The sequence below is a fragment of the Sesamum indicum genome, linkage group LG3 (assembly GCF_000512975.1).
Source record: "Sesamum indicum cultivar Zhongzhi No. 13 linkage group LG3, S_indicum_v1.0, whole genome shotgun sequence".
NCBI classification, from domain to species: domain Eukaryota; kingdom Viridiplantae; phylum Streptophyta; class Magnoliopsida; order Lamiales; family Pedaliaceae; genus Sesamum; species Sesamum indicum.
Genome location: NC_026147.1, coordinates 23,470,020 through 23,482,921, shown reverse-complemented (window position 1 = coordinate 23,482,921; position 12,902 = coordinate 23,470,020). Strand labels below are relative to the sequence as shown.

Below are 12,902 nucleotides of genomic sequence, written 5' to 3'. Positions count from 1 at the left end.
TTATTCAGACCCCTTTTAAAAAATTACTGTTTATATCTGATCTCCTTTTTGAAATTTGGATAAAAAATATTATCGTCATCAACCAAAAAAAAAATATACAAAATTTGAATTTTCCAAGGAAATATAAATATATAACTTTTTGCTATTTTTTTGAAAAAAATGTAAATTCACATTTTCATAGGAGCTAAATGTAATTAACTTAAAAAGAAAAATACGATAGCGGTCAAAGGGGCAGAAATGTAATTTGAGCAGGAATCGAACTCATGGACGAGCCTTGCACTTCCCAATCCCATCGACCGGATGTATATAACAGAGGACTCGATCAATCCAACAAATCAACTGTTTCTCTCTCTCTCTCTGCGGAGTTTTGCGCAAAAATTAAAATTCTTTCAGATCCGATCTCTGCAGAAATCCAAATCGATCGAAGATGTCTTCAACCTTCAGCGGCGATGAAACGGCACCATTCTTCGGCTTCCTCGGCGCTGCCGCTGCCCTAGTCTTCTCCTGTAAGCTATGCTCCACCGGTCCACCACTCCTCTTTTATAGATCTAAGGTTATGGCTCCTTAGATTGTTAGTTATCCTGTTGCATTTGTAGGTATGGGAGCGGCGTATGGCACTGCTAAGAGTGGCGTCGGAGTGGCGTCGATGGGTGTGATGAGACCTGAGCTGGTGATGAAGTCTATTGTTCCCGTGGTCATGGCTGGTGTTTTGGGTATTTATGGTTTGATTATTGCTGTGATTATTAGTACCGGTATTAACCCTAAGGCTAAGTCTTACTACTTGTTTGATGGCTATGCTCACCTTTCTTCTGGGCTTGCTTGTGGTCTCGCCGGCCTTGCTGCTGGTATGGCCATCGGAATCGTAGGAGATGCTGGTGTTAGGTAACTTTCAGTCATGGATTCTTATTAGAATTTCGATGATTTAGCATTACGGTTGAAAATGTGTTGCTTTGTTTTTAATTTTTGTGGATTAGGATGTAGTTGATGAGTTCAGATGCTATCATGTTTTACGTTGACCATGATCACTTTGTATAGTGATATACTCATTCCTTGCCTTGTCTAGAGCATTGGAAGGGTGAACTGTCACTTGATAAAAGAACTAGTTTGACATTTTGTGTGCTTTCATTGAGTGTTAATTACTTGTCTTTTACCTTTGTTCTTGTGTCTCTTTTAACATATTGTGTGGATCTTCTCTGAAAATGCTTTAGTAATTTCATTAGTGTAAAAGATTAGGTTTTGCCCCTTTGGTCACCTCCTAATTGAAAGTTTTAGAAAATCTTAGTTCTTTGAATAGATATATTGTGTGGTTGACTCTGCAATATCTGCTTAAAATCCTAAGTCTTGTAGATTTTGTGGATGTAGTGACCTACCTCTGATATAGGCAGTATTTCCCCAATGGGAAGCTAACCTACCATATACCACTTACATCTATTTATTGTAGCAAGAGCATAATCTATTTTCATGGCACCTTTGGCTTGGGGGTTCTTGGTGTTCCCTTTTCAGGTCGGCAGTTATGTTTTATTTGTTGGAAATTATAATATAGAAAAAACACACTTGGGTTTCTAAAGCTTTACTGAAACTTGCTTGGTTCTTTAAAATTGGATTTTGACTCTAGATATGATGCAATCAGTGGCTGGCAATTATAACTTTGTCTTTTTGTGCTTTCCTTGTAGTAATTGAATTAAAATTCTGGAAATGATTATCTTCACATTTTGGATTGCCTTTTTTGTTTTTGTTCTTAATGAGATATAATGGTGTAATTCTTATTCTGTTGTTCTCTGTGACAGAGCCAATGCTCAACAACCAAAACTCTTTGTCGGGATGATTCTTATCCTCATTTTTGCTGAAGCTTTGGCCCTTTATGGTCTCATTGTTGGCATCATCCTCTCTTCTCGTGCTGGCCAGTCTAGAGCAGATTAGAAGATTACTTCTTGCACAAGGGTTGTTGCTGTTCTTCCTATCAAGTAAGAATCAACATTATGTTCTCCATGGTTAGCTTGATAATTTGGCTGGGCAGTGTTTTAAGCTCAAGTTTTCTGTTGCTCGTGTCAATTGCTCGGCTGGAAGAATTGAGGGTGGCATGTTTATGTTGGTAGGATGTAGATGAGAAGTTTGATTTTCGCTGAATAAATTTGTCTGATATATTAATGGTGCTATATCTGGACCATATTTGATTTGTATAAACCATTTTGGCTGTATTATTTGTTTTTCCAAGTTCGGCCTTAAAAGGCTTACAATTACTTTTGTTCTTGTGATTCCTGCGAGTACACAAAGTCGAGAAGAGTTTGAAAGTTATTTTGCCAAGTGCCAGTGTTGAATACAAGTTTCTATAAAAGAAAGTGTTAAGTCCATATTATAATTATCGATTAATCTATAAATTATTTTCTCTCGGAAGCACTAGATTCCAGGAACTGAAAACATGTTTGTTGTTTTATTAGTCCTAATTATATTTGATTCATGACAGAGGTGAATTGTATAATGTCATGTGTAGCACGTTCATAGGATAAAAGCATTAAACTGAGATAGCAGTAGGCTTTTGGAGGGCATCCCAATAACTGCATATGAATATATTCCATTTTCTCCCCAACAATCTATGACTAAGCAACCACTCCTTTATTAGTTGATTTGCATAAATTTCCTCCTTCCATCTCTACTTTATTCTCTCTCTCTCTAACCAGCCAACTTCACATTATTATTACTAAGAGGAGAGACGTCCTTCTCTAAGTAAGAGTTGACACTGCTATTGAGCAAGTCAGTGTTGTGTTCCATTGGCCGGTTATAGTGGGAGCCGGCGTATAAAGGAAGGAAGTTTAAAAGTAAAATATTTAAGAATGAGAACCACTTGAAAGATAAAAAATGAAGTGCAAGTTATATTTTGAATTATACTTTAGTAGCTTGTGCAGGATGCGTTACACAGTATCTATTCCGTCCAGAGCGTTTTACTTGCCCTACAGGGATGGAAAACCTCCTCACGGCACGGATTTGCTGTTTGTTTACTGGCTTCATGTAATTCAGAAAACACTAGTTTTCTGGAAGCTTCTTGTTCATATCTCTTATCAAAAGGTGCTGTTCGATAATGTCCCTTTTCTTACTCTAGGTCTTTTTTCTTAGGTAAGTCTTGAGGGGCGTAACGGCCTTTGCCCCCATTCAAGCCCCTGGGGTACTCGAAGTCGAATCGCAAGTAGTTTGTTGTGTGCTTGAGTCATATTTTGAATTATTTCATATCGTAAGTTTAAGTTAAATTTATCACTTCAAACTCAAATTTTGTATTTAAACTATCAACTTTTGTCGTGGGAATCTTAGAAATAGTAATTCAATAATGTTGTCATTTTATCCAAGTGTAATTTTTTTAAAACTAATTAATCGAATGAACGAAACAGATTAATCGTTAAAAAGAATTGTATGCGGATGTGGTAACAATCTTTGATGTATTACTCTTTACACGTTAGTCATTGGCAGTGGAAAGTGTGTAACAAGTTACACAAGCCCGGTATGTATAAAAAATAAAACACATGACGCCATTCTTACATAAGTGTGTTGAATATAATAGAAAATAAAAAACAAAAAATTCAATTCCGAAATAAAACTGGATCTGAACAAAGGCCTCATATGGGATGCACGTAGTTCTTAACCCATGCTTATGCTGCTGTAAACCCGGTTCGATTCCCTTGACTCACGTCATCACCTGCGCAACTCCTTCCTTTATCATAGGGGAAGCAGTGAAGTGATGTTGGATCCCGTCCCCACTACTCAAATAGAAAAAAATATTGGAAGCACATACACGTTCTCGTCTCATGTGCTTTTTCTCAATGCATCTTCTTACGGAGCTTCCGCAATTTGAACTCAAGAAAACAAACTCGGAAATTCTTAAATGTTAATAATAAATTATTAGAAGTTCAATTTTAATATAGAATTTTGAGGAGTGGCCTTGTGCGTGTATTCGTGGACGGAAAGAACAATGACTAACTGAAAAGTTCAAGGAATCAATCGTCACCCATGTCGTAGACGGGACCTTCTGGCGCCGATCACTCCATTCTTTCTTCTCTATATATAGATAGACAGAGAGATTTCACCTCACGAATTATTTAAATAAATACTATTTTTAAGAGTTCAACTATAAATAGCAAAAATCTCGTAGAAAATCCCCGACTTGATTGGACTCTTTTCTCATCTAAATCAATTTGCATTCAACAAGGCAAAGCTTTTGGTTGCATCAGCATTGGTCTGCGGAGGTGGTCGATATCATCATCATCATCATCATTTTCGTTGTCCAGAATGGCGGAGGAGATCACCTCACCACCCGCCGCCGCCGCCGCCGCCACGACAAAGAGACGCTCCCTCTGGCCCTCCCTTCTCCGGTGGAAGCCCACATCCACCGATCACATCATCGCCGCTGAGAAACGCCTCCTCTCTCTCGTCAAGTAATGGGATTTCCGAAAAGTTCCTAAATTTGGAGCCATTCATGATGTCATTCCAGTTCTAATTTTGGAATCGGTTTCAATTTTGTAGGACCCGTTACAAGCAAGAGCGGGTTAACATTGGGTCAGGACCACCGGGTTCAAAAACCCGGTGGTTTCGGTCTGCAAGCGATGAACCGAGGTTTATAAATACAGTAACGTTCGATAGCGAAGAGGGGTCGCCGGCACTGGTGCTGGTACATGGATACGGTGCTTCTCAAGGCTTCTTTTTCCGTAATTTTGACGCTCTTGCTAAGCACTTCAAAGTCATTGCAATTGATCAGCTTGGGTAGGTGTGGTTTATGTTTTACGTTTGCTGACTTGTTGTGTCTACATTGACCTTGTTTCTTTCTTTATTTTGCATACTGTGGTGTAATTGTTTACTTTGTGTCATTAGCAATTTGTCATTGATTGAGTTGCATGCTTTTTTTTAGCATTTTATATGATTTTAGATTTTCCATTTAGTAACTCGAAAATTGGAGTGATCTACTTTAGCAGATCATAGATATGTAGAATGATTTGTTTTATATTCTTATTGTTGCTTGGAGACTTGATTACAATAGTTTTCAGTCCCCAAGTTTTACAAGAAACCTACGAGTAAAAGTGAAGTTGGAGATGACTTCATCTTGTTAGTCCATTTTTTCTAGTGATCTTAAATTCTTTGGCTGTGGAAGAAAGGGAGGGAGCAAATAAATCTTGGATAAGAAGAATAAGTGCATAATAAAAGCTTAAGTGGACTTATATTTCTGCTTACATTTTGGTGCAGATGGGGTGGATCGAGCAGGCCGGATTTCACATGTAAAAGCACTGAAGGTTAGTTCGTTTAATGCTAAATTAATCTGTCAATGTTAATAGTTTCAGTTAATTGGTTTTCCAAATAAGGAACTTATCTAGCTAGCTTAGTCTTGAAGATCAACAGCAAAGCATGGCTGATATATGCTCTAAATTGTGATGCAGAAACTGAGGCATGGTTCATTGAGTCCTTTGAGGAATGGCGTAAAGAAAACAATCTCAGCAAATTCATTTTACTTGGGCATTCATTTGGAGGGTATGTGGCTGCTAAATATGCAATCAAGGTAGATGAATATTAATTGATTTCTCCAATTATATGCCTATTATTGATGACAATACCTGTTGATAAAGTGGATTACATTCCCATTTTTGACATCACCTGAAATGGGTTTTTGTAGTACCCCGAGCACATTCAGCACTTAATTTTGGTAGGACCTGCTGGGTTTTCTTCGGAAACAGATATGTCTGAGCAGCTTATTCAATTTAGAGCAACATGGAAAGGTGCAATTGTGAATCATCTATGGGAGTCTAATTTTACTCCTCAGAAGTTAGTAAGGTAGTTACTATAGTTCTACTCCACAGAAGACAGTTAGGTGGTCTAATTTATAGTTTCAACTTTTCGCAAGGGAAAACTGTTGCGCACTGTAAGCTGTTGTTGCAATACATTGTGATGTTGGGAATATCTTTCTTTTTGTACCTTGATTTCTTTTATTCAATCATGCAGGGGGTTAGGTCCTTGGGGTCCAGGTCTGGTTCGCAAATATACGAGTGCTAGATTTGGCTCGAATTCTCAAGGAAACATGTTGAACGAGGATGAATCTAGATTGCTCACAGGTAAGTTTGTAATGTGCTTCTTCAATGTCCCTTGGTTCCTAATTATGTTCTAATCCTGGCCTCTTTCTTCTGTTGAAGATTATGTGTATCATACTCTGGCGGCGAAAGCTAGTGGAGAATTGTGCTTAAAGTACATATTCTCCTTTGGGGCCTTTCCTCGGATGCCTCTTTTACATTGGTGAGTTGCTTCATGCCTGCATTGTTTTAGTTGGAGAAATGCATTGTAGCACTACTACCAGGATATTACGTGTCAATGATGAGAATCTGTTAACTCCTGCAATGAAATGTGTTCTTATGTGTTCTAGGGAAGCTAATACAGCACAACCTTGGTGGTTCGAATTGGTGTGGAATTATGGGTTAAAAAGAGGACGTGGGAATAATAGGAAAATAATGTTTCGGCAATTTGCTAATTGCTGCAAGCAGTATCCAGGCACAGTTAAATTAATGTGTGAAACAAATAAGAAATTAAGATATTTTTGGCTTGAAAACAGGGGTTTGGCACTGAACAACCCAATATAGAATTACGGTGTTTTATCCAGAAGTTAATTGTAGAACCAACAATTTAAAGACTATATGTGACAAACTGATGTATTATGTTATTCAAATACTAGTGGTGAACGGTTTATGAACACTGTTATATTTGAAAAGATTTGGCAAATTATGATAGAGACTTCTGCTCAATCGAAATTCATAACTCATTTTCATTTTTTATATCCTGAAAATAAATGTAAGAACAAGTTACTGAAACTTGTTTACTAAACAAGCTGCGGAAGTTCGTTCACTTTATCTTCATCTATTTATTGGATGAATAGAAGATTATCTTATACACTGCAATTAGTTCATTCAAAGATCACTTTATGAAACTTCAAATAGCAAGACAATGTAGTTTACGTCTAGGAATTTGGTCGAATGAGATGTTTCAACAAAATCTTTCCTGCTTTTGTCCTTGTCATTTCTTGATTGAAACACTGGAACAGTTGCGTTCGAATTTTAATGTTCTCTTCTCATTTCGGTGCAGTGCTTCCGAATGGAAAGTGCCAACTACATTCATATACGGTTACGACGATTGGATGAATTACCAAGGGGCACAAGAAGCTCGCAAGAGTATGAAGGTCCCATGCGAGATTATAAGAGTTCCTCAGGTATTTCACTCTCATCCTCTGCCATGTTATACATACAGATCCCCTTTATCTACCCCAAAAAATCGATGTTGTTTTTATGCTACTCGACTTGTGCCAAATGAAAATATTATTGGGAAATTCCTTGGGTATGATTGCAGGGTGGTCATTTCGTGTTCATAGACAACCCAGCTGCTTTCCATCCTGCTGTATTTTATGCTTGCCGCAAGGTTTTATCACCTAACCAGTACAGTAACTCTCTACCGGCAGGTTTGCTTTCTGTCTAAAACTGAAGAGAGATTTTTTCACCTCATTTTTTTCTTCTATTTTGTAGATCAATTACGTTTGTGTAACAGTAGTCAGTAGGTAGAGGACTAGCTTTTCTCAGCTAATTTTGGTCCTAGGCTATGTGCATTCGAGGCACATCCAACATATCTCTTGTATAATTTACTATGGACACTTGATTGTTTAGATACTTAACTGTTAAATTTCATCATAAAAATACTTTCAATTAGCTCAATCTTTGGTTTCCAGATAACGACGATTCCTATGTTTTCTTAAGCTTGCACGTTACAGGAAAGATAAGGGGAATAGACAGATCTAAATCAAGAAGCAATAACACTAAAATTCACTATGCAAGCATTTGTTTTCTACCATAGGTGAAAATGCAGTCAATAATTGTTTTAGACGTTCAGTCACTCTCTAATTATAAAAGGAGAAAAAAAAGGAAGAATCAGTCACTCTCTACAAACGTACTGTCCCCATCTCCCATTATTTTGAGTCCATTCAGATGTCACAAGACTCTGTTTCTCCTTTGTTCGCAGCTCTGCACAATGCAGTTGCATCTTTTTCTTCATTATTGATGTTGTTGCTCTTCTGGTACTTCTGAGGAGTGTTTGGTATGATGGGAAAATACAGCACTCATATAAAATACTTTACGTTGAGCTCCAAATTTCCACCCCGGAATTCTAATTTTATGCTCGTTACAGCAGTTCCCTCCTCCCAGAAATACCATAAAATTGTATTTCTGAGTTTGCGTCATTCCGTAAAAACCCAACATAAACACTATTCTTTATCTACATTGTTATAACGAAAAGAGGTACTATAAACACAAAAGTGAGGATTTTAATACTACTGTACCATTTTTTTATTATTTTAAAAATGATATTCAATTTACAAGATAACTAATTTATTTAATTTTTTAAATTTTATTAATTATTCAATTAATATATTTTATTATTATTTATAATATATCTTAAATTTAAAAAATAATTTATTATATACATGGAGACATGTCACAACTGCTATTTGTATAAAACATAAGCTGATACAGAAAAGTTGTACGCTCAAGTAGGATGAAATATCATTATCCAAAAAATTGGTAAAAGATTGGCACTTGTCCTGCCGAAGAACTCCATGATGCGATCCAATAATGTTACAAGACAAATGATGGGCCCCCACATCTGGTCAACTGCCAAGTTCCCTGAAATCTGACGTGGTTTTTGTTTTCCCTCCACACTCCCAGTCTCGATAGATCAGAAGAATCTCAAAGGTCTCACAGCCAATAATATTCTCAAGGCATTTGCCCTTTCCCGATAAAAAGAGTACTGTCCCCTCATTTCATATATTTTAAACACTACCTGTAACGGCTACTTTCTTTTAATAATACTAGCATGGAATCATAAACAACCATGTGAAATTTAATTTTTATTATACATTTTGTCCTTTAATTGGACCAAATTTTCCTGAAAATAAGAAAATGAAATTTTTAGCAGCAGATGAAGTCCAAACTTATGTATATCTTCCATTATGTACCACAGAAATTCACACAACACAAGAACCATTGATTAGGATGTGAACTGAATTAGTGATTCCAGATAGTAGAACAAGTTGAAAAACTATTGTCATTTGTCATTGCAGCCACATAAAAGAAAAAAATGAATCAAATTAAAAATTAAAATGTAGAAGGATTGACTACTAAGAAATCGCAAAGCATAAAAATCATCCAAACAAGCAAAGAATACCCGAATACAGAATGAATGAATTCGTGCAGGGTATTAATTTTCAGGTGGGTGAAGTTACCGTGGTGGGATCAGCAGAGGAAGGAATTTCTGGGCCTAACCGGCAGCCTTCGAGCATGAAGACAACATCAGTCATGGAAGGTCTTTCAAGAGGGTCAGGCATTGTGCAAAGCAATCCAACTTTCACTCCCATCAAGAATTCTTCCCACTCCGATGACTCAGGATCGAGTTCCAGCAAGCCCTGATCGAGCAATTCTGAAACTTGGCCTCTTTGTAGTTGTCTCTTCACCCATTTCACAATGTCCTCATCTTCTGTAAACATCATTGGTTTTTTTCCAGTCAATATCTCCAACACCACAATCCCGAAACTGTATACATCCGCTTCTTTAGTTGGTTGCCCTGTTAATGTAGCTTCTGGTGCTGCATAGCCTAGACTCCCAACTGGTGTGGCAGAGGTGGAAGCTTCAGCTGGATTAGGTATTGTCAGTTTATCCAGCCCAAAATCAGAGAGATGAGCCTCAAAATCAGCATCGAAGAGAACGTTTTGTGGCTTCACATCCCCATGTATTGTTGAGATCGAATGCAAGAATGCTAGGCCACGAGCTATACCTAGAGCAATCAGGTGGCGCATTGGCCAGTTCAGCACATGTCCTTCTTGGTGTGATGCCTCTTGAAGAAGGGTGGCAAGATTTCCATTAGGCATGTAGTCGTAAATAAGAAGTCTCATATCTGGAGGCGGTCCAGCATAATAGCCACGAAGAACTGTCAGGTTTCGATGTTTAACTTTGCCTAGGGATTCAGCTTCTTTACGGAAGGTGTTCTCCACAATGGATGTGTCAGGAAGGCGGCGAATTGCGAGCACCATTCCATCAGCATAAGTAGCTTTAAATAACAGCCCATACTTCCCTCGGCTCAACACGTTTTCTTCATCGAACTGTCTTGTTGCTTCTAGGGTTTCAGCATATGTGATCTTGTTGTTGAACATAACAAGCTTAGGTGGACCATTTTCTCCACTTCCACGTCCCCCTTGTGAACTGGAACTGGGGCTTCGCTTCTTCTCTCCTGATGTCCCCTCTCTCAGTCTCTTGCGCCACCTTAGCAGACTGTATACGTAACCACAACAACACAATAACAGCAGTAAACTCCCTGCCACAGCCACAACTATATAAAGAATCAATCTCTTTCTTTTCCGCCTTTTCTCCCTTGGGCAATTCTTTTTCAGTGGTTGTCCACATAAATTTTTATTCATGGTATAGATGGAAGGATCACTAAAACGAGAAGCCAGTGCCTCAGGAATCCGACCCTCAAGGTTATTACCTGACAAATTTAAGTGTTGCAAGGTTGAGATAAGTGAAAGATTTGCTGGAATTGCTCCAGTCAGATTATTCGAAGATACATCCAGTTCCATTAACATCGATAACTTCGATAGTGCGTCCGGAATGTGGCCTGAGAGGTGATTTGAATCCAATAATAGGACAATCAAAGACGAACAGTTGGAAAGGCTTTCTGGAATTTCACCTGTTAAATTATTCTGGCCTAGATCAAGCCTCTGTAAATGAGACAAATGGGAAAAACCAGCTGGAATTTCACCGGTGAAGTCATTTTCTCTGAGTTCTAAACCTTCAAGACCAGAACAATTGCTCAACTCCACTGGAATTGAGCCACTTATATGATTATGAGACAGTGAAAGAACACTTAATGATCTCAGAAATCCATAAGTAGCCGGAATCTGACCAGAGAAAGCATTTGATGAAAGATTGAGATACTGCAAATTAGACAAGCTGCTAAAACCTTCAGGCACATTTCCAGACAACAAATTTTCCTGAAGAGCCACAACCTGCAAACTTGGCAACCCAAAGAGCTCAACAGGCAACTCCCCCGACAAGTTTTGCTTACTCATATCAAGAGTTTTGAGCCTCAAAAGATTCCCAACACTTGATGGGATCGCTCCTGAAAACCCGCAACCACTCATATTCAGAACTTCTAAACCTTTAAATTTACCAATATTTACCAGCACTTCATCCGAAAATCTGTTATTACTCAAATTTAGAGTGCTCAAATTGCTAAGCCTCATCAATTCAAGAGGCACAGTCCCATTCAGCATATTATCACTCAAATCCAACAATTCTAGCAAGTAAAGATCGCTTAAGCTCTCAGGAATTCTACCAGTGAACAAATTCCCGCCGAGAAATAACATTGCCAATCCCTTCATTTCCCCTATAAACTCCGGTATTAAACCAGAAAACCGATTTTTCCCAATGTCAAGCACTCTTAGTGACACACATTTTGTCACGTTATCCGGAATTCCACCAGATAGTGAATTGTTCCGCGCTCTAAACTCCTCCAGAGAAACCAAATTCCCAATCCTATCCGGCAAAAACCCGGATATCAAATTCCCAGAAATATCTAAAACTTTTAACGTCGACAAATTCATTACAAAATCAGGAAAGAACCCATTTATCCGATTCCCGTGAAGGTTTAGAACTTCCAGAACACCAGCGCACGTTGCACCAGCATGGTTCTCTATCCCCGTGAGCGCATTTGAACTCAAGTCAAGAATCCTGACTGTAGCATTCCGTTCTGTCATTTTACAAAATAAGGATGAGGAAACGACGCCGGATAGCTGATTGCGAGGCAATGAGATAACTTGAAGACTTTTAAGTGACCCCATTGTAGCCGGAACGACGCCGGACAGCATATTATCCCCAGCACTAACGTGGATGAGTGAAGAACAGTTCGATATGGCCGATGGAATCGTCCCGTGGAGTTCGTTATCGTCGAGGAATAAATACTCTAACTGCTGCAGCGTTCCGATCGTCGCCGGAATGCTGCCGGATAAATGGTTGAACGATAGATCGATGACCTGGAGCTGGTGACTAGCCGAAAAGTTCACCGGAATCTTCCCGGAGAATGAGTTGGATGAGAGGTCGAGCACCTGGAGGCGTGCCGGAAGTTCGTCGGGGATTTCGCCGGAGATGAGGTTGTGGCCTAGGTTAAAAACTTGGAGATTTGTGAGGTTATAGAAAAATGAGGGTGAAATCTCGCCGGTGAATGAATTGTACTGCAAATAGACAGTGCGTAAGAGTGTGCACCGGGAGAGTGCCTGCGGGATTGAACCGTTCAGGTTGTTGGAATGGAGACTTAACGCCCGCAGCTGGCGCAGGTCACCGAGCTGCTCGCTGAGCCGGCCGCCGAGCTGAAGGCGCGGCAGATGGAGCTCACTCACCCTGCCGGCGGAGCACAGAATGCCACGCCAGTCGCACGGCGCGGCGGGAGTGGACGCATTCCAACCATCCATGGCTCCACGAGGATCGAAAATATTCTGTTTGAAGGAGAGCAAGGCCAGGATCTCGGATACGACGGCGGCGCAGGTTAATGAGGAGATTAGGGTGGCGCAGAGCGCCATAGCGAGGAGAATAGTAGCCGTTGGCATGGGAAAGAATGAAAATGCGTTGGTGCGCTGAGGGAGCGTATGGTAGCAGCATATAGGGGGAGTTGAAAAGACCAACGCCCTTTGTTGCGCCAGTGCAGGGGACTGGGGAGTGAGGTGTAATTAGTTGCTGTATTAAATTTTCCCTCTTCCCTATAAAAGGTTTTTAAAAGATATGTGAAATTCCATTTTTGCACTTTCTTCATCTCCTGGATGAATATTGACTTCATTAATCCGTTCCAGATACCTC

The 12,902-nt window shown here is 39.3% G+C and overlaps 3 protein-coding genes across 3 annotated transcripts; 2 read left to right on the top strand and 1 right to left on the bottom strand.

Annotated features, from left to right (window-relative positions):
- Positions 324 to 2,295, top strand: LOC105159324 (V-type proton ATPase 16 kDa proteolipid subunit). The gene is made up of 3 exons (XM_011076342.2): positions 324 to 506; positions 597 to 882; positions 1,788 to 2,295. The coding sequence occupies exons 1-3, from the start codon at positions 428 to 430 to the stop codon at positions 1,918 to 1,920; spliced, it is 498 nt and encodes a 165-aa protein (XP_011074644.1). The 5' UTR covers positions 324 to 427; the 3' UTR covers positions 1,921 to 2,295.
- On the top strand, positions 3,913 to 7,721 carry LOC105159322 (probable 1-acylglycerol-3-phosphate O-acyltransferase). Its single transcript, XM_011076337.2, has 9 exons — positions 3,913 to 4,421; positions 4,510 to 4,746; positions 5,224 to 5,270; positions 5,415 to 5,533; positions 5,648 to 5,805; positions 5,974 to 6,083; positions 6,162 to 6,261; positions 7,102 to 7,225; positions 7,363 to 7,721. Exons 1-9 carry the CDS (start codon positions 4,276 to 4,278, stop codon positions 7,486 to 7,488), a joined length of 1,167 nt encoding a protein of 388 aa, XP_011074639.1. The 5' UTR covers positions 3,913 to 4,275; the 3' UTR covers positions 7,489 to 7,721.
- Positions 9,240 to 12,777, bottom strand: LOC105159323 (probable LRR receptor-like serine/threonine-protein kinase At4g36180). The gene has a single exon (XM_011076341.2). It carries the CDS (start codon positions 12,653 to 12,655, stop codon positions 9,266 to 9,268), a length of 3,390 nt encoding a protein of 1,129 aa, XP_011074643.1. The 5' UTR covers positions 12,656 to 12,777; the 3' UTR covers positions 9,240 to 9,265.

Coding starts and splice junctions, on each gene's coding strand:
- LOC105159322 (XM_011076337.2), top strand. CDS start 4,276: ATGGCGGAGGAGATCACCTCACCACCCGCCGCCGCCGCCGCCGCCACG. Junction 5,271..5,414: donor CACATGTAAAAGCACTGAAG/GTTAGTTCGTTT, acceptor ATTGTGATGCAG/AAACTGAGGCATGGTTCATT. Junction 6,262..7,101: donor CGGATGCCTCTTTTACATTG/GTGAGTTGCTTC, acceptor ATTTCGGTGCAG/TGCTTCCGAATGGAAAGTGC.
- LOC105159324 (XM_011076342.2), top strand. CDS start 428: ATGTCTTCAACCTTCAGCGGCGATGAAACGGCACCATTCTTCGGCTTC. Junction 507..596: donor CGCTGCCCTAGTCTTCTCCT/GTAAGCTATGCT, acceptor TTGCATTTGTAG/GTATGGGAGCGGCGTATGGC. Junction 883..1,787: donor GTAGGAGATGCTGGTGTTAG/GTAACTTTCAGT, acceptor TCTCTGTGACAG/AGCCAATGCTCAACAACCAA.
- LOC105159323 (XM_011076341.2), bottom strand. CDS start 12,655: ATGCCAACGGCTACTATTCTCCTCGCTATGGCGCTCTGCGCCACCCTA.